This window comes from Panicum virgatum, chromosome 4K (genome assembly GCF_016808335.1).
Source record: "Panicum virgatum strain AP13 chromosome 4K, P.virgatum_v5, whole genome shotgun sequence".
Lineage (NCBI taxonomy): Eukaryota > Viridiplantae > Streptophyta > Magnoliopsida > Poales > Poaceae > Panicum > Panicum virgatum.
The window spans coordinates 6,815,488-6,833,133 of NC_053139.1; the positions used below are offsets into that span (position 1 = coordinate 6,815,488).

Consider the following 17,646-nt stretch of genomic DNA (forward strand, 5'->3'; position numbering starts at 1 on the left):
GCTCCCTATGCACAATGATTTTTCATACGTCTTAGTGCTAATCTTGGTAGGAGAGAAATTGACAATCAAAACATACATCATTTCAAAATGCACGACTAATAGGAAAAGAAAAGTAACAAAAAGGAGGGTGCCTAAAGATAAAAGGGCAAGAATGCGCCTCGCCTTTCTCATCAGTGGAGGGTGATGTACTGATGTTTCAAACTTTCAATAAGTGGTAACAGTAAAACCTAAAACTGATATGTACAAGCATGTAGATTGTAGAGCAGAATAAGGTGTGCATACATTTGTATGTAGTATTAAGAGCTATAGTTGCTGCTTTCTGAAAAGGACTGATGACACTTCAGAGGTGTTCATCTGCAAAAGGCTTAGCAAAGTAGTGCAGATTTTACAGCTGATAGTGACAGCTAGAGTGCTCCGCGAATCTGGCAACATTTTGCGCATAACAGGAATGAACAACAGTAATATTTGTCTGCAGGGATAAAACCAGTAAATCTTGCAGAACATAAAAGTGTTGCAAGAGCTGAAGATTTGGTCTTAACACACTAGGGTTACTCTTTTTATGGTTTTCAAACCAAATTCAAAAAGTTTGATCAATTTGAGCTGATCCATAAGTGGAATCGTCTGAAGAAAAGCAATTTAATGTCAGAACAAGTGCAAGGATACGGTATAAGATCAATCTGGAAAGGTGATTTTCCATCCCGCCATTTCCTGAAACTTTTACAGTATTTGATTTAAAGATCAGCATTCAGATTGCAAGTAGGATAATCATTTACTACAGTTCATCAGAGCCATGTGTCTCTAAACCATGAAGACCTCTAAAGTGGAAATAATACATCTCACAAAGGTGCAACACAAGAGTATTACATTACAGCTAACCAAGTCTAGATCATTATTGCAAACATCAGAAATCACACCTTGTGCGTAAACAAATACAGTATGGTGACACTGATGCAAACTTGTTCTTAGGCTCGCAGTAATATCAAATGAACTTGGTTTGTCAGCTCCGTGGCAGCAAAAACTATTCTACAGTTTTTTACCCCGGTTTTCTTAGGGGATAATAGGCACAAGCACCAGCAGAGCCAGTAAATAAACGGCTATGGTAACTGTCACAGTGGCACCAGTAGCTCTGATACATAAACAACCATAGCAACAAGTTGCCGAATAGGTGGGGTTTGAACAACTGAACTTGGTTGAGATGGAACTTTGATGAGGGCCATCTATAGAATCAGTTGTAGCAGTACAGGTTACATGTCGCTGTGTGCACTGGATTGCACGGGCATTGGACTCCCAGCCAAGAATGATTGGATGAGTGTGAGAGCCTGTTTGGGCCGATGAAGAGGAACTTCATGGCCTGCACCCCTCACAGTCACAAAGGTGAGTCCCTGGTACCCTTGAGTCCAGCCACCAACCTGTTTAAACATATAAGAAATCAGAAATTAGGAATTGGATGATGGATTCTCCAAAGAAGACCATATTTTGGAGCAAGAAACTAACAATGACAGTAAAATACACTGAGCCCCAATTGGAAAGGACAAAATTACAAGTAGCATGTAACCAAGATTAGGGAATTTCCTATCTGACTTAGGTGGTCAAATAGGGTATATGTACAGGCTAGGTTTAAGACCATGTGCTTATGCTTGATGAGTTCAATGATAGGTTAGCATGCCCTGTGTTATGTCTGAAACAAAGTAGATGGGCATCCTGTGAATTAAAACGCCCTAGGAATACCAAATGCAGATTAAGAGACTTCTCCAAGGAGTAATACGTCCAGTGATTCACTTCACTGTCGTTAATGTCTACAAAATCTCAAATTTTGAGTAGCATGTAACTGACGAACTCTAAAACTGTCTACGATGGATTGTGCACAACTGTACATTGCTATGGATATATTTATGTAGGAGTTAGAACTTGTAATATCAATGAGTGAGTATTAAACTTTTGAAATCAAAACTAAAATGGATTCTCGTATATAAATAAGATTTATAATACAATAAATTGCGCAAGGAAGAGGTGCCATAGTTGCAGATGTACAAATGTGCACCAGAGGTAATGGATAGGAAACAAAGGAGGGCTGTCTATTCAACGGATTACATAATTATTCCTTCCTTCTTTTTTTTAGTAAGAATGGACAACATAACTCGGATGACATGGATGACTCTGGTGGCATGAATTTGTTTCAGCTTTATAGATAAGACAGATGCTAAACAGACACATACAATAAGGACAAAAATTTGCCCAAACAAACCAAATTCGAACTTGTGTAAATTCAATCCGCTACTACTAATCTATTATTGAAACCCATGGGTTGAGGTGAGGAAGGCCCTACCTCGCCATCATTGTCATACCAAGCATGCCATGGAGTTACTGTTGGAAGCTTGAGAGCATCAATGCTGTACCTAGTTGATGTCACTGGAATCACTGCATCTGTATCTCCACTGGACAAAGTTTGAAATAAAAAATTAGAACAAGAGAAAAGATAACTATATTTAATCTGTGTAGTACTTTCTTTTGAAATTTTCATATGAATAAATACACTAGTTCTTTAAAAGAAGTGTTACATCTTGGTTACAGCATGCAACCAAGTTAATTGGACCAAAAGTAATAAAGGTATAACTAAGTTGTGCATATGTATTACAGAACAAATATTTTACTCATTTTTCTAGATGATCCAAGAAAAACAACCTTGCTAAAGAACATATAAGAGCCATTTGAATAGTTAGCAACCCATCTTTTAAAAGTCCACAGAGTTAGGAATCACCTGAACACCCATATACGAAGACCATACTGTATAAGGTCATGGTAGATATGCAGCACAGATCTTTCACAGTCCCCCCAATGAGTGTTAACAACTTCACTGCAGAGAATATCAGTTCCAAAATAATATGTTCAAAGAGTCCAATCCAAGTAATACATATTCATATTGAAAAACATAAACATGTAGCAGTAGAACTTCTAGTACAATCTCCCAGACCAAAAAAAAAAAGATATTATGGCAGTAATAAGATCAATAACCAATTAACCGTACATCATGCAGTGAAAACTAAAATGATAATATTTTATTCTTGCTAAAATAAAAAGTATAACTACAAATAAAAAAACAAGAACTATGCCAATGAGGATGAAAATTTATATTATAAGATGAATCACTTGTTAATTCATCATCAAGAATTCACAATCCAGCATGTCGGGGTAATGATAGCATCAGATGTCTAAAATGCGATCATAAAAAAGAGTTACCTGCATGTCTCCCATTTTGACTTTCCAATCATTGGATTAACATGAAGTGTCTTTTGTACCTCAGCTAGATTGAAGTAAACAGTTGAATGCTTTTCAGTGCATGGATCATACTGCTCTCCCATTTTTCCAACAGACTATTAAAACAAATTATGTCTATGAATCAGATATACCGAAGATATGTGGAACTGTCAGTTCATGAACGATAACAGTTTAAATAACATAAGTACCCATTTGCACAACCACATGCAGAATCACCTATATAGATCAGGGTTCATAAATTGGAATGAAAACTGTGGGTTGAGACCAGAACTAGATGCCAGACTGAATCCAATAGCTCTCACCACAATGCAGTGGACTTCCAATTATTTCCTTTTTAATTTCTATCATGTTTTAATAGCATCCTGCCTCATCTAACATAAATAGTGTTCCATTCAATCCATTTAAAACAATATACATGTATCCCAAGAAAAAGAGTAAGTGACATTGAGTCTCAAACTGCAATATATTTTTCATTTTCTGGAGAAAAGAACAGTCATGCAACTTACATATAAATATGCAGTTGAGTCAAAATACAGTGTATATCTTTACTATTATAATAACAAATAGAGTTGATTGTGGCCATGGTGGTAGGTTTTACAGCCACCTTAGAGAATTTTCTATGCATCCATCCGTGTATACATATTGATGACATTAGGATCCTCAATAGAGAATTAGCATAATCTATGATATCAAGAATTACTGCTTATGACATAAATTTCTAAATCAAATATGTATAACTGTGTATGATGAATATGTCACATGAGCACTTAGGAGTTATAAATAATTTCATTTGAGATTCATCACAATGTATAGGCTCCGTGCTAGTATGAGGTATAAGATGAAATTATGTATCGGGTGTTAAAAACTTACATGCAGCCTTTTCATCACTTTGTTCTTTGAGGAGGCAAAAGATGCATGGCATGTAGGTGTGAAGATGCTATATGAATCAATGTTTCCAGCTTCAGTGCTAGCAATATCAAGAATCTTCTCGCACTGTGGAGATGTATGCACAAAGGACTCGTAGTCACAGAAAATGTTCAGCAGCTTGTATGTTTGATCGGAGATCAAGCCAGTAGTCCACATGAATTGAAATATTCCATAGTGGTCATGGAAATCATCAGTGAGAGCATTTCCTACCTGCACGAAATGCCTTAGATACTGAAACGAGACTAAAATTCTGGCTCCTAGCTTAAAGCATCATGGTACCCAGTGCCGTAGGCTCCCGCACTGTGCGGGGTCTGAGGGAGGTTATTAGCGGGAGGTCTTTCCCACACACCGTGCAATGTGTAGAGGTCACCGCTCGAGCTTAAAGCATCATGGTACAGTTCAAAATACATCTCTATACAGATAATATACTTGTGGTTTGGCCACTTGATTATTTACACCTGCATACTTTATAGCCCCACTGATGAAACTATACAGCCATAAATGGATAAAAGAAGTTGAAAGCAAGTTATCAGATTATCTCCTTTGATATCTCAAGAAAGAGCCAAAGAGAAAAATAGTAATTAGCATAACTGTTGTGGACTCATTTGTGGGCCGCACATATGAGAGGAGGAAGAAAAACGCGTGAGAAGTGTTATGGGCCGATCTAGGCCCACGAGTACTGTAGCGCTTTGCGTGAACAGTGCCGAATCCTATTTGATTAGGTTAATTTGGTTTATTAGGAAAGAGATAAGATGGATTGATTCGGTTAGGATATTGCTTAGGGGTCAAGTCATATTGCTTAGGGGTCAAGTCAGTCGTCTCTATAAAAGAGACTATCTTATATCAATGAAGAACAAGCAAGATTAGAACCAAATACTTCCCAGAGCCTCCAACGTGAGGGCGGGTAGCCTCTAATCCTGCTATCTACCATATCATCTGGTATCACGATCCTCCGATCCTGCGCCTCCAACCCCACCACCAACCCTAGCCGCCATCCCGTGAACAGTACCCGCGGTACTGTAGCACCGCGGGTACTGTAGCGCGTCAGCAGCCGTCCCTTCTTCCTCCGCAATCCTCTCAATCCCAACCCTAGCCGCCGCTCTCTTGCCCTCGCAGCCGCCGGATCAGAGACTTCCTAACCCGGCACCACCTCTGTCCGCCATGGCCGACGCCCAGGTTCCAGCGGACATTAGCACCAAGCTTGACGACCTCCTCCGCGCGGTCGAGCTCAACACCCATGAGATCGGCCAAGTCAAGAACCAGTATTCAGCACTGGACGTAGCCGTCAATCGGATCCAAACCCGGGTCCTGGAGAAGTTTCCCACAAACCAGTTCGAGGCCTCGGGATCTGATCCGCCATCCCCCCACCCATCACCCGCGCACAAGCTCAAGTTCCCCGACTACTACGGCAAGGACGATCCGGCAATCTGGCTGCACAAATGCGAGCAGTGCTTCCAAGCCTATCGCACCCCGGAGGAGAACAAGACCTGGACGGCATCCTTCTACCTCCACGAGGCAGCCGCCCGATGGTACTTTCGGCTGGAGCGTAATCGCGGCGTTCCATCGTGGCCGGAGTTCGTTCAGGCCATCAACCGTCGCTTCGGGCCATCCATCCGCAGCAACCTCCTCGGCGAACTGGCCCAGCTCCGCCGGACGGGTACGGTCGACAACTTCATCGACCAGTTCCTCACTCAACTCGCCCGCTGCGACGACGTCTCCGAACGGCAGCAGACCGACCTGTTTATGGCCGGTTTGGGCGGCACACTGCAGATCGATGTGGAGATGCAGCACCCGGAGCACCTCGAGGACGCCATGAATCTCGCTCGGGTATACGAGCGGCGTTCGACTTCGATGGCCACGGAGTCGCGATCTGCGTGGCGCCCTCCTCCCCGGGGTTCCAGATCATCGTCAGCAGCGGCTGTAGGATCAAGAACACCGACTAGAGGGGGGGTGAATAGGCGGTTTAAAATCTAAAGCCAACAACACTAGAGAAATTTAATTAGTAACAAAGAAAAGCCCTATGTCAAGCTATTACTATCTCTAGATGGGTTTGCAACGTAGGGTGACAAGATACAACTCAAGCTCTAGTAAAGTAAAATGCTCAAAGTAAAAGCAAAAATTAAAGTGAGCAAGAGAAGTAACCAAGCTTGACACAAGAAATTATCCCGTGGTGTCGATGACTTGCCGGTCACCCCTAATCCACGTTGAGGTGGATTCCAAGAATCAACCGCTCCTCTATCAAGAACCTCTTGATCTTGAGCCGGCTTGAATCAAGGAACCGCTCCACACCTCGGTTCCACTAGAGTTGCTCTTCACCACTCCGGTGAGGTGAGCACAAGACCTCTCACAACCGAAATCGGGGCTCCTCAACAATCTCCTTGGAGGAGCTCCACGAAATCCTCTTCTCCAAGCCGTCTAGGGAGCGGCAACTCCCAAGAGTAACAAGTTGATGACGCTTACTTGAAGTTTCCCTAATGCCACAAAGCTCAAACTCTTGATGCAATGCACTAGGAAGCTCTCACACCCTCAAGAATGCAATCTCTAAGCAAGTGTGTGTGAGGGAGGGATGCCTTAGCTCTAAGATATCAAGTATGCAGTCCAAAAGGCCAACAGAGCCACCCAAAGGCCGGGCAATGGGTATATATAGACATCCCTCCAAAAACTAGCCGTTACACTCTTTTCTGCGAAGTCGCGGACCGTCCGCGGTTCAAAAACCGGACTGTCCGCCGTTATAAACCAGTGAGTCAGAGTGCATTTAATGCATGTCAGAACTAGCCGTTAAACCCCGGCGGACTGTCCGCGCCCCAGTGGCGGACGGTACGCAGTAGGAGATCTGACTCCCCAGAGACAAACAAGCTCTCTGGTACAAAAACGGATTAGCCTGCGGACCGCCCACGCCCCAAGGGCGGACCGTCCGCAGTTCACTTTTCAGCCCAAACCAGAGAAACAACCTCTGGTACAAATCTAAGATTAGCCGGCGGACCGTCCGCGCCCCATGGGCGGACTGTCCGCCGTTCAACTTTGAAGCCCACCAGTGAGACACCCTTTCTGGTACAACTTTTGAAATAAAGTGGCGGACCGTCCGCCCACCTGGGCCGGACCGTCCGCGAGCCCACCAGAGACTTTGCAAGCTCTCTGGAACGGTCGCGGACTGTCCGCCCCTCGGGTGCGGACTGTCCGCCGTTACTCAGTCAGCTCTCAAACTTAGTCTTTTTCAAATCTTTTCAAAACGCCGTTAGCCCTCATGCATGCAACTAGACATTTTGAGCAAAATGGCACTAAAGACCCGTCAAGCATGAGTACACAACCCCTCTTGATAGTACGGCTATCTATCCAACAAATCCGGTCACTTTTCATCCACTAAACGCCTTGTGACCGGTAAAATACAAAAGCCCTATTTTACCTTTGCCTTGAGCCCGAACTTTGCTCATGATCTCCAAAACTCCATACTTTCACAACCAAATCTCTTTCATCCGTGGATCAACCTATACTCATTATCTCAAATGAAATCGTTAATCCACAAACCGTTGTCATTAATTACCAAAACTCGAATTAGGGGCCTAGATGCTTTCAGCGGCGTCGCCGGCCGCCCCAGCGTCCGCGGCGACCTCCCAGCATCGGCCGGCGCCCTCTGCGTCCACGGCCGTCCCTCCACCGCCGCCGGATCCTTCGCCAGCGGCCCCGCCGTTTACACGCTTCCGGCGGTTGTCCGCATGGACGATCGCCGCACTCGCGGCCTGTGCTTCAACTGCCCCGAGAAGTTCGCTCCCGGGCACAACAAGGTGTGCAAGGGCAAGGGGGTCTACACCATTGAGATATCCGAAGACTCTCCCCTGGAAGACGATGCCTCCGACAACGACTCCGAGCCGGCCGTCGAGGTGTCCATGTGCGCCATGACGGGCCTCGGCAGCACCGACACCTTCCTCCTCGAGACCGACATCGCAGGCGTCCCCATCACCGCCCTGGTCGACTCGGGATCCACGCACACTTTCATGGCGTCATCCACAGCAGACCGCCTGGGCATATCTCCAGAGCCCTTGAGCGGCGTCCACGTCAAAGTAGCCAACGGCGAGCGGCTGCAGTCATCCGGGGTTTGCCGTGCGGTCCGCGTCATCATCGGCAGCGAACCCTTCAACATTGACGTCTTCGTCATCCCACTGGAGGGCTACGAGCTGGTCTTGGGGTACCGTTGGCTGCGCTCCCTCGGCTCCTTCAACTGGGACTGCGCGCGCCAGCACCTATCCTTTTGGAACGGCGGCCGACGGGTGCGCCTCGTGGGCAAGGGCGCTCCTTCTAGACCGCGCCTTGCTGCGGCCGTGGCGGCGATCGACTACCTCTAGCTCCTCCTCGACTCGTTTGCCGACCTCTTCGAGCCGCCGACAACTCTCCCACCGAGCCGCAGCTTCGACCACCACATTCACCTGCTGCCCGAGACGGCTCCAGTGGCGGTTCGACCGTACAGATACCCCCAGCTGCTGAAGGACGAGATCGAGCGCCAATGCGCGGACATGCTGCGGCAAGGCATCATATGCCCCAGCACGTCCGCGTTCTCCTCCCCGGTCTTGCTGGTGCGCAAGAAGGACGGGGCATGGCGATTCTGCGTCAACTACCGCGCCCTCAATGCCGTCACCGTCCGCGATATGTTCCCCATCCCTATCGTTGACGAACTCTTGGACGAGCTCCGCGGCGCCGTATTCTTCACCAAGCTCGACCTGAGTAGCGGCTACCACCAGGTCCGGATGTTCGCCGCCGACATCGACAAAACGGCCTTCCGGACCCATCATGGCCACTTCGAGATCCTGGTGATGCCCTTCGGCCTCACAAACGCGCCGTCCACGTTCCAGGCGCTCATGAATGAGGTACTACGCCCTTTTCTCCGTCGCTTCGTTCTTGTCTTCTTCGACGACATCCTCATCTACAGCAAGACATGGAGCGAGCATCTGCAACACGTCCGTGCCGTCTTCGACACCCTCCAGGCGCACGGGCTGGTGTTGAAGCGGTCTAAGTGCTCTTTCGGCGAGAAGAGCATGGCCTATCTGGGCCACATCGTCACCGGCGATGGTGTGGCCATGGATCAGTCCAAGGTAGCGGCTGTTCAGGCCTGGCCGCTACCTAGGACACTGCGGGCGCTTCGGGGCTTCCTCGGCCTCACAGGCTACTACCAGAAGTTCATCAGCAACTACGGCGTCATCGCGGCGCCCCTCACCGGCCTCCTCAAGAAGGAGGCCTTCTGCTGGACGCAGGAAGCAACGGACGCTTTCCGCGCCCTCCAGCACGCCCTCACCACAGGACCTGTGCTACAGCTTCCTGACTTCGACAAGCCGTTTGTCGTCGACTGCGACACCTCCGGCTCGGGCTTCGGGGCCGTGCTACATCAGCTTGACGGCCCCATCGCGTTCTACAGCAAGACGGTCGCGCCCCGTCACATGAAGCTGGCGGCCTACGAACGCGAACTAATCGGTCTTGTGCAGGCGGTGCGTCACTGGAGACCGTACCTGTGGACGTGCCCATTCATCGTCCGGACCGACCACTGCAGCCTCAAGCATCTCCTGGACCAGCGGCTGTCCACGATCCCTCAACACACGTGGGTCAGCAAGCTCTTCGGGTACTCCTTCACGGTGGAGTACCGGCCGGGGCGCCAGAACGTCGTCGCCGATGCTCTCTCCCGGCGCGACGAGGATCAGTGCGCCATCAACGCCTTGGCGCTGTCCCGACCAGAGTTTGAGCTCTTTGACGAGCTCAAGCAGGAGGTGGCGTCCCTCCCCTCCTTCATCGCCAAGCACAAGGAGATCGCCGACGGCTTGGCCGGAGCAGCCTGGATAGAGCGGGACAGACTGGTGCTCCACAAGGGACGCATCTTCGTCCCCGACGACTCAGCCTTGTGGCCGGTTCTTCTTCAACATGCACACAGGACCGGCCACGAAAGGGCCCAGAAGACGCTGCATCGCCTGCGGACATCCTTCTACAGCCCACACGCGTCCAGACTCGTCACCGACTACGTCCGCAGCTGCGTTGTCTGCCAGCGCAGCAAGACAGAGCATCTTCACCCAGCAGGCCTGCTGCAACCGCTGGAGTTGCCAAGCTCGGTCTGGGCAGATATTGCCATGGACTTCGTGGAGGGTTTTCCCAGGATCGGCGGCAAGACGGTGGTGCTCACTGTCGTCGATCGTTTCTCCAAATACGCCCACTTCATCGCGCTGGGGCACCCCTACACGGCGATCTCCGTCGCCCAGGCCTTCTTCGACAACATCGTGAAGCTCCATGGATTGTCGTGTTCCATCGTGAGCGATCACGACCCTGTTTTCATCAGCAAGTTTTGGACGGAACTCTTCTCCCTCGCCGGTGTCAAGCTGCGCCTCAGCTCTGCCTTCCACCCTCAGACGGATGGGCAGTCTGAGGTCACGGACAGAATCTTGGGCGTCTATCTACGGTGCCTCGCTGGTGATCGACCACGGCAATGGTTGCGGTGGCTGCCATGGGCCGAGTATTGCTACAACACCAGCTACCAGACTGCGCTTAAGACCACGCCATTTGAGGTGGTCTACGGGCGTTCTCCACCGATTTTGGCATCTTACAGGCCAGGTTTGGCGCGGGTGGTGGCCCTGGACCGCCAGCTCTATGAGCGTGACGTCTTCCTCACCGACATTCGTGATCGCCTTCACCAAGCCCAAGACATCATGAAGGAGACAGCTGACCGCTCTCGCCGTTTCGTGGAGTTTGCTGTCGGAGATTGGGTATGGTTACGCCTCAACCATCGGGCTGCGGCAGGCATTACATCCAGTGCGGCTGCCAAGCTGGCACACAAGTTCTATGATCCCTTTCAGGTTGTGGAGCGCATTGGGGACGTCGCCTACCGTCTACAGCTTCCAGCTTCGGCCCGCATCCACAACGTCTTCCATGTGGTCTTCCTCAAGAAGCATGTGGGCGATCCTCCTGTTGCACCAGTACCACTACCGCCGATCGACCACGGCCGGGCTGTCCCTACTCCTCAGAAGGTGCTGCGCGCAAGGCTCAACCGTGGCGTGTGGGAGCTTTCGGTGCAGTGGCTCGGCCTTCCAGCGGCCGACACGACTTGGGAGCCCTTGGAGTCGTTCAAGGAGCGCTATCCATCATTTCAGCTCGAGGACGAGCTGTTTCGAAAGGAGGGCGGAAGTGTTGTGGACTCATTTGTGGGCCGCACATATGAGAGGAGGAAGAAAAACGCGTGAGAAGTGTTATGGGCCGATCTAGGCCCGCGAGTACTGTAGCGCTTTGCGTGAACAGTGCCGAATCCTATTTGATTAGGTTAATTTGGTTTATTAGGAAAGAGATAAGATGGATTGATTCGGTTAGGATATTGCTTAGGGGTCAAGTCATATTGCTTAGGGGTCAAGTCAGTCGTCTCTATAAAAGAGACTATCTTGTATCAATGAAGAACAAGTAAGATTAGAACAAATACTTCCCAGAGCCTCCAACGTGAGGGCGGGTAGCCTCTAATCCTGCTATCTACCATATCAATAACATCGTGTAAGTGGGCAACAGCTAAAGGCCAGTCCACCATTGCATACAATTCCCCTTGACCACAGCTGATATGTACTGTTTTGCAAATCAAAAGTTCAATATTCTTTTAAAAAAAGACGCATAACATAAGGGACAACAAAAACTGCAGAGGACATTACAAATATGACTAGAAATATCTAATTTGGCCACCAAAAAGGGATATTAATGAATTATCAAAATACATGATGGCATTGGAGTAGTATAAAGGCTGAATTACTAAAACCATACCATGTATCCCTTTAGATTAATCGATTTGTCACCAGTGGCCTCATGGTACCTTTTTATGGCTTGAGCCAGTTGAGGAACGTAGTGACCTAAACCAATTGGAGTTCCATCAAAGTTCTGTGATCCTTTTTTTCATAAAAGAAGTTGCTAATACAAATGAAACAGAAGTTCATAGAACTATAGAAGAAAAGCTACTGACCAGCATAACTCTCCCCTGTCAAATAAAATTCACGCCCCTTATACTGAGGAAAGCGTTCAAGCCACTTCAGTAAGAATTCCAATGAATCCTTGGCTGTAAACATTGAGAGAACCAGTGAGCAAAACCTAATGAAATTACATTCAGGACCAGGAATCTTATGTAAGCTAGATAATATATACTCCTGGGATTACAGTACCAGTCCTTGCATCCCCGTTTCTTAAAATATCATCGGAGGTGTTTGAATATGAGTAACCAACACCAACAGGTGAATCAACAAACAATAAATTTGCAACTGCAAAATAGAAGAGATTATTAATAAATCTGTCATTGAGAGATAAAGCTCCAGAATGTATAAGAACTGATAAGCTAGTGTTCAATGGGGAAAAAAATAGAACTGATAAGTTCAGCTGTAGAAAAATAGCACTTGCAGTTTTGCTAAAAACAAGTTTTATAAGAATGAAACTGAAGTTTTATTCAATCTGATTATAAGCAATTCGAAAAGGTTTATGAATTCAATGGTGTAGTTGCACTTTGCATCTGAAAGAGCTGGATCGATTCCTCGACTAAAGGAAATAATTATCAAGTTACTCCCTCCGTTTCAAATTATAGGTCGTTTGACTTTTTTGACCCCAAGTTTGACCACTCGTCTTATTCAAAAATTTGTACAAAATATCAGTTCTTTTGTTGCAGGTTGCTTTATCAATACAAGATCTTCAAGAATGACTTAATTTGGCAATGTTTGCACAATTTTTTTCAATAAGACGAGTGGTCAAACTTAGGGTCAAAAAAGTCAAATAAACTACAATTTGGAACGGAGGTAGTACATTTTACAGAAGGGAATGTTGAGCGTACCGTTTAAGGATGGATAAATTATCAATTTATAAGTGAACATGGAAGAGTTCAGTAGGATTTTCAATTCTTTTACTTGTTCTTTTAAAAGAAACATGAGCTCAGCATTTAAAGATGCAAATGTCACCAAAGTTACTGAGTCAAATTCAAAATGCAGAAAAAATTTATTCGCATGCATACATCAAAACCACTTCTTCTTTATTGCAACGGAAAAGAAAAAAGGTTTTCAAGTATACCCCATTCACAATTGTGACCCTTCCCATAGTGCATACACCAGCCCACCAGTTTGCCTATCACAAATGTTGTGCCCACCGCAAAAACAAAGAATGCTATGCTATTGTTGAAGTTGAATTTTGCAAAACATAGTAAATTGCTGCCTCAAGTAAAGTTTATTGTTTATTAGAAAAAAATATGCCATTTTCTGATAGTATCTGGAATCAAACAATCCGTGGAGACCATAAACAAAAGGCTCGAGAGAAGATACATGACAGCAAATCGAGAAACTGAAAACAGAAAATGGTGGTACTGTTTGTGAACAAAGTTTGTTAATTGGCTAGTACCTTTGTTCCAAGAATAAGGATTCATATGCACCCCTTTCCCATCTGCATTAACATGGAAAGGTCCCACTTCTTCTCCAAGTCCATAGGCAATGGATGAGCATCCAGGCCCTGGAAGATTACACACAGTAATTTAACTGACTTCGTGACAATAGATACACTTGAGTAAAGAGGAACATAGCCTGGATGAGTTTATCAATAGTGCATGGGTAACCTTTTTAGCAAACTCGCTGCCAGCCATTTGTATCAAGACAGAGACGGAACTATCATAAATACTGCTACTTATAGCTAAAAGGGAGGGTGGAGAAAAGTCCATAGGTGTTATTTATAGTTAAAGAGCTCTTGATCGGTAGGTTCACAATATATTATCTTCTAGATTACACCCTTTCAGGAACCAGGATGTTCTAGCTCCCAAGCCAATTTCCCAGATGCCGCATCCTCTGGTTGGAACAATGCACCATGCCAATATCTGTACTCGTGTAGTCGTGCAGTAGCTATTGCGCAAGCAAGGCATCACTCTCAAGTCACCGTTCCCACATAAGCTGAGGATGCCAGATCACCCCCCCATTCCCAAATAAGCTGATCACCCGCCCCGTTCCCCCAAAATAACGGAGTCATCCATGCTCCCAATAGCTCGAATCATACGCTGATACGCGTCATCACAATTCACACTGTTATGTTACCCCTGAATTCCAACAATGAGCAGTACTTAATACCATACAGATCGCACACAGCCGTACCTCCGTTGAGCCAGAGCACGAGGGGCTTGGACCCCGGGTCCTTCTCGGCCTCGAAGAACCAGTAGAAGAGCGCGGCGCCGCGCGGCTCGCTGACGGTGACGTACCCGGCGTAGTGCGCGAAGCTGGTGTTGAAGCCCTGCCCCGGCACCCGCGGCACCCGGTCCCGCGCCTGCTCCTCCCGCCACTTCCCCTCCCCTGCCCCGGCGGAGGCGGCGGAGCCCGCGATCGCGACGGCGGCCAGGAGGAGGAGGAGGAGGGGGCCGACGGCCCCGGCGGATCGGGAGGCCATCGCGGCGGCTACTCCGGCGCGGGGGGGCTGCTAGCGGCGGGCGGTACGAGAGACGGAGAGGGGAATCCGTTTGCCGTTGCGTTTGCCAGAGCAAGTGGACTGACTGGCGCGACGAGTCGGCTGGGGAGCAGGTGTACTTGCGTTTGCCGTTGCGTGGAGCGCTGCCAATCCAAGGGATCCGTTTTTCTTTACAGGCAGTCAGGCACGGCACGTGCGCCGCGCAGGCACCCGCCGCCGCCTCCGGCGCATTGGCACATGATTTCGGATCATACGCAGACACCCCTCCGCCTACGCAAGAGGCAAAACTCTGGCCGCATGGCCGCATGGGAACTTTCGGTGGTTCGATCGGGAGACACGCACACGTGAATAGACGACACTGTTGTATCATATCCTACTCTTTTGGGATGGGATGTTTGGGTCCTGCGTAATGAACTTTAAGCTTTACATTCCGTTCGGCTACAACCAGTTAACGGTATTTTTTTCTCATACCAAACCAGCACCAACCACCACCCGCAGTTAATCAGCAGTACTTTTCTCTCACGATAAATTAACCCCAGTCACCGGCCATAGCTAGCCGAACAGAGTCTTAGTTCGTCACGTTGGATGTTTTAATATCAATTAGAAATATTAAAAGTAGAGACTAATTGGCAAGACAAATCTATTAAATCAAACTAATTCATAGTTTTAATATCAATTAGAAATATTAAATGGAGAGGCTAATTGGCAAGACCAATCTATTAAACCAATTAATTCATCATTAATATATATTACTGTAATAATTTAATCAAATCATGGACTAATCAATTCCAACGGTTTATTCTATCAAGAGTAAGACAAGTCTTGACAACATTCCTTTAGGGCAAGTACACTGATGTCGTCTTAAAAGCAGTTCCATGCAGTGACACGTAATCTTGAGGCGACCTACCAAACAACTTTTATAATAGATTATCTTTTTAGTCCTCTCATAGTTATATCACATCTCTTGATTTGTGGATAAAATAAAGAAATATTTGAGTTGTATGGCAACAACAAATTGTACAATAGTGGGAGGTAGTCTCGTACTCCTAAATTTTAACATATATGAGACAGTTGTTTTATGAGGCAACTACCTCTTTCTCTCACCTTGCTCTCTCTACTCTACATCACTAAAAAATTCTTGCATTCATACGCCTTTCGCGGCCACGCTGCGGTACTTATGATCATATGAATTTGTACACATAAACAAAATACCAGTAGAACAACTATCGGCTGAAGCTTTGTTCTAAGCAAATGAAATATGTTTAAAATAAAAACCAATAGTGACTTAGCGAGTGATTGGCCCCATTCCGGACCCTGCAATGCCAGTGAAGTTGACATCTTGTTTGGGCATTTGGCGGATGGAGCACGATAACGCGTGATAGGTTGCGTGTTGGGGGACCACGCGACACCTCCCTCCTTCCTTTCCGAGCGCGGGGGCATTTCCTTCCTCGGTCTTTCCTCTCGACAAAGCACCCCCGCGCATTAGGCGGGTAAATTAAAGAAGATCGTGGTGGCAAAATAATTTCAGTTTGGACGGATCGGAATTACTTTCCTTCGCTCCGTTTTTTTGTCATGTGCTGTCAAACGAATACCTTTACATGTGGGCCTTCAAGAGGTGTTTTATAAGGGTGTGGCTGCGTTAATCTTGATGAGAACGTCGACATGTGCTCACTCACGCCTATTTACGGTGAACAAACTGCAATCCAAGTTTTCCATGAGGTGCTCCCTTGTCAGATACTTCCCTTCCCAGTTAAATATCTCGGGGTTCCACTATCGACAGCGGCCCTGCCCAAAAGCCAATACAGACCACTCATTGATAGGATTGGCGCCAAGCTGCCGGCATGGCAAGGAAAGTTGCTGAACAGAAGTGGCAGACACATCCTTGTAAAATCCACACTGGGTGTGTTTAGATCTCTGGAAAAGTGAGAGAAAAAGTCACATCGGACACTGTAGCACACTGTAGCACTTTTCGTTTGTTTGTGATAAATATTGTCCTACTATGACCTAACTAGACTCAAAAGATTCGTCTCGCAACGTACATCAAAATTATACAATTAGTTTTTTTATTTACCTATATTTAGTACTCCATGCATGGGTCATTTGCTATATTTAATGTTTCGATGTGATGGAGATGTGATGAAAAGTTTGGATTTTCGGCGGTTTTTGGGGCATCTAAACACACCCACTATTTGTACTCCCAATCTATCTGATGGTGTCTGACAAGCTGCCTAGCTGAGTCATACATGAGATTGACAGTTTGTGGAGAAACTTCCTTTGGCCCGGAAAAGAGCAAGCTGTGCGGGGAAAAAATCTGGTTGCTTGGCCGGCTGTTTGCACGCCTACCAGCTGTGGTGGACTCTGGATCTTTGATCTACGTTTATCAGGTTTTGCCCTGCGAGTTCGTTGGTTGTCGATGCAACGCACTGATGATGACAGAGCTTGGTCGTCCCTACCGATCAAGATCGAACCGGAGGTTCAGGCGCTCTTTGATGCGTCGGTGATTGGTAATGGATTGCGCACACTTTTCTGGCTTGACAATTGGATTGACGGTCGATCGGTGAGATCAATTGCGCCACACCTCTTCCAATTTATCTCGCCGAGAATCACCAGAAAGCGCACGGTCGCGGAGGCTTTAGTTTAAAAGCGCTGGATGAACATTCAAGGTGGGCTGTCGGTCGCTGCCCTCAGGGACTACGTCCGGCTTTGGCATGCAATGACTGGGGTTGCACTTAGTGATGAACCGGATCGGTTACGGTGGAAGTGGACAACGAGTGGAGACTACACTGCCTCCTCGGCTTATAGGGCAATGTTCATTGGCACGGTTCGCAACCCTGCCATCCAACGGGTTTGGAAGAACTGGGGGCCTCTGCGGGTCAAAATCTTCACTTGGCTTGCATTAAAGAAAAGACTGTGGACTGCTGATCGTCAGTGACGACACAACCTTGATGCACACGACCTTTGTTGGCTCTGCGATCAGGAGGCCGAGACAGTAGACCATCTACTTGTGAGCTGCAGCTTTACGAAAGT

General features: G+C 47.2%; 1 protein-coding gene across 1 annotated transcript; it reads right to left on the reverse strand.

Moving 5' to 3' along the window:
• Positions 1-748: 748 nt before the first annotated feature.
• Positions 749-14,713, reverse strand: LOC120702849 (serine carboxypeptidase II-2-like). The gene is made up of 10 exons (XM_039986810.1): positions 14,313-14,713; positions 13,576-13,683; positions 12,363-12,458; positions 12,167-12,259; positions 11,971-12,056; positions 4,147-4,413; positions 3,238-3,371; positions 2,759-2,854; positions 2,327-2,435; positions 749-1,409 (listed from the first exon to the last, which is right to left on the reverse strand). Exons 1-10 carry the CDS (start codon positions 14,599-14,601, stop codon positions 1,245-1,247), a joined length of 1,443 nt encoding a protein of 480 aa, XP_039842744.1. The 5' UTR covers positions 14,602-14,713; the 3' UTR covers positions 749-1,244.
• Between the last annotated feature and the right edge of the window lie 2,933 nt (positions 14,714-17,646).

What these genes read in the sequence shown, in the direction of transcription:
- LOC120702849 (XM_039986810.1), bottom strand. Translation starts at nt 14,601, where the DNA reads ATGGCCTCCCGATCCGCCGGGGCCGTCGGCCCCCTCCTCCTCCTCCTC. An exon ending in TCCTTATTCTTGGAACAAAG is followed by an intron (nt 12,459 to 13,575) that starts GTACTAGCCAAT and finishes TCTATTTTGCAG; the next exon opens with TTGCAAATTTATTGTTTGTT. An exon ending in AAACGGGGATGCAAGGACTG is followed by an intron (nt 12,260 to 12,362) that starts GTACTGTAATCC and finishes CAATGTTTACAG; the next exon opens with CCAAGGATTCATTGGAATTC.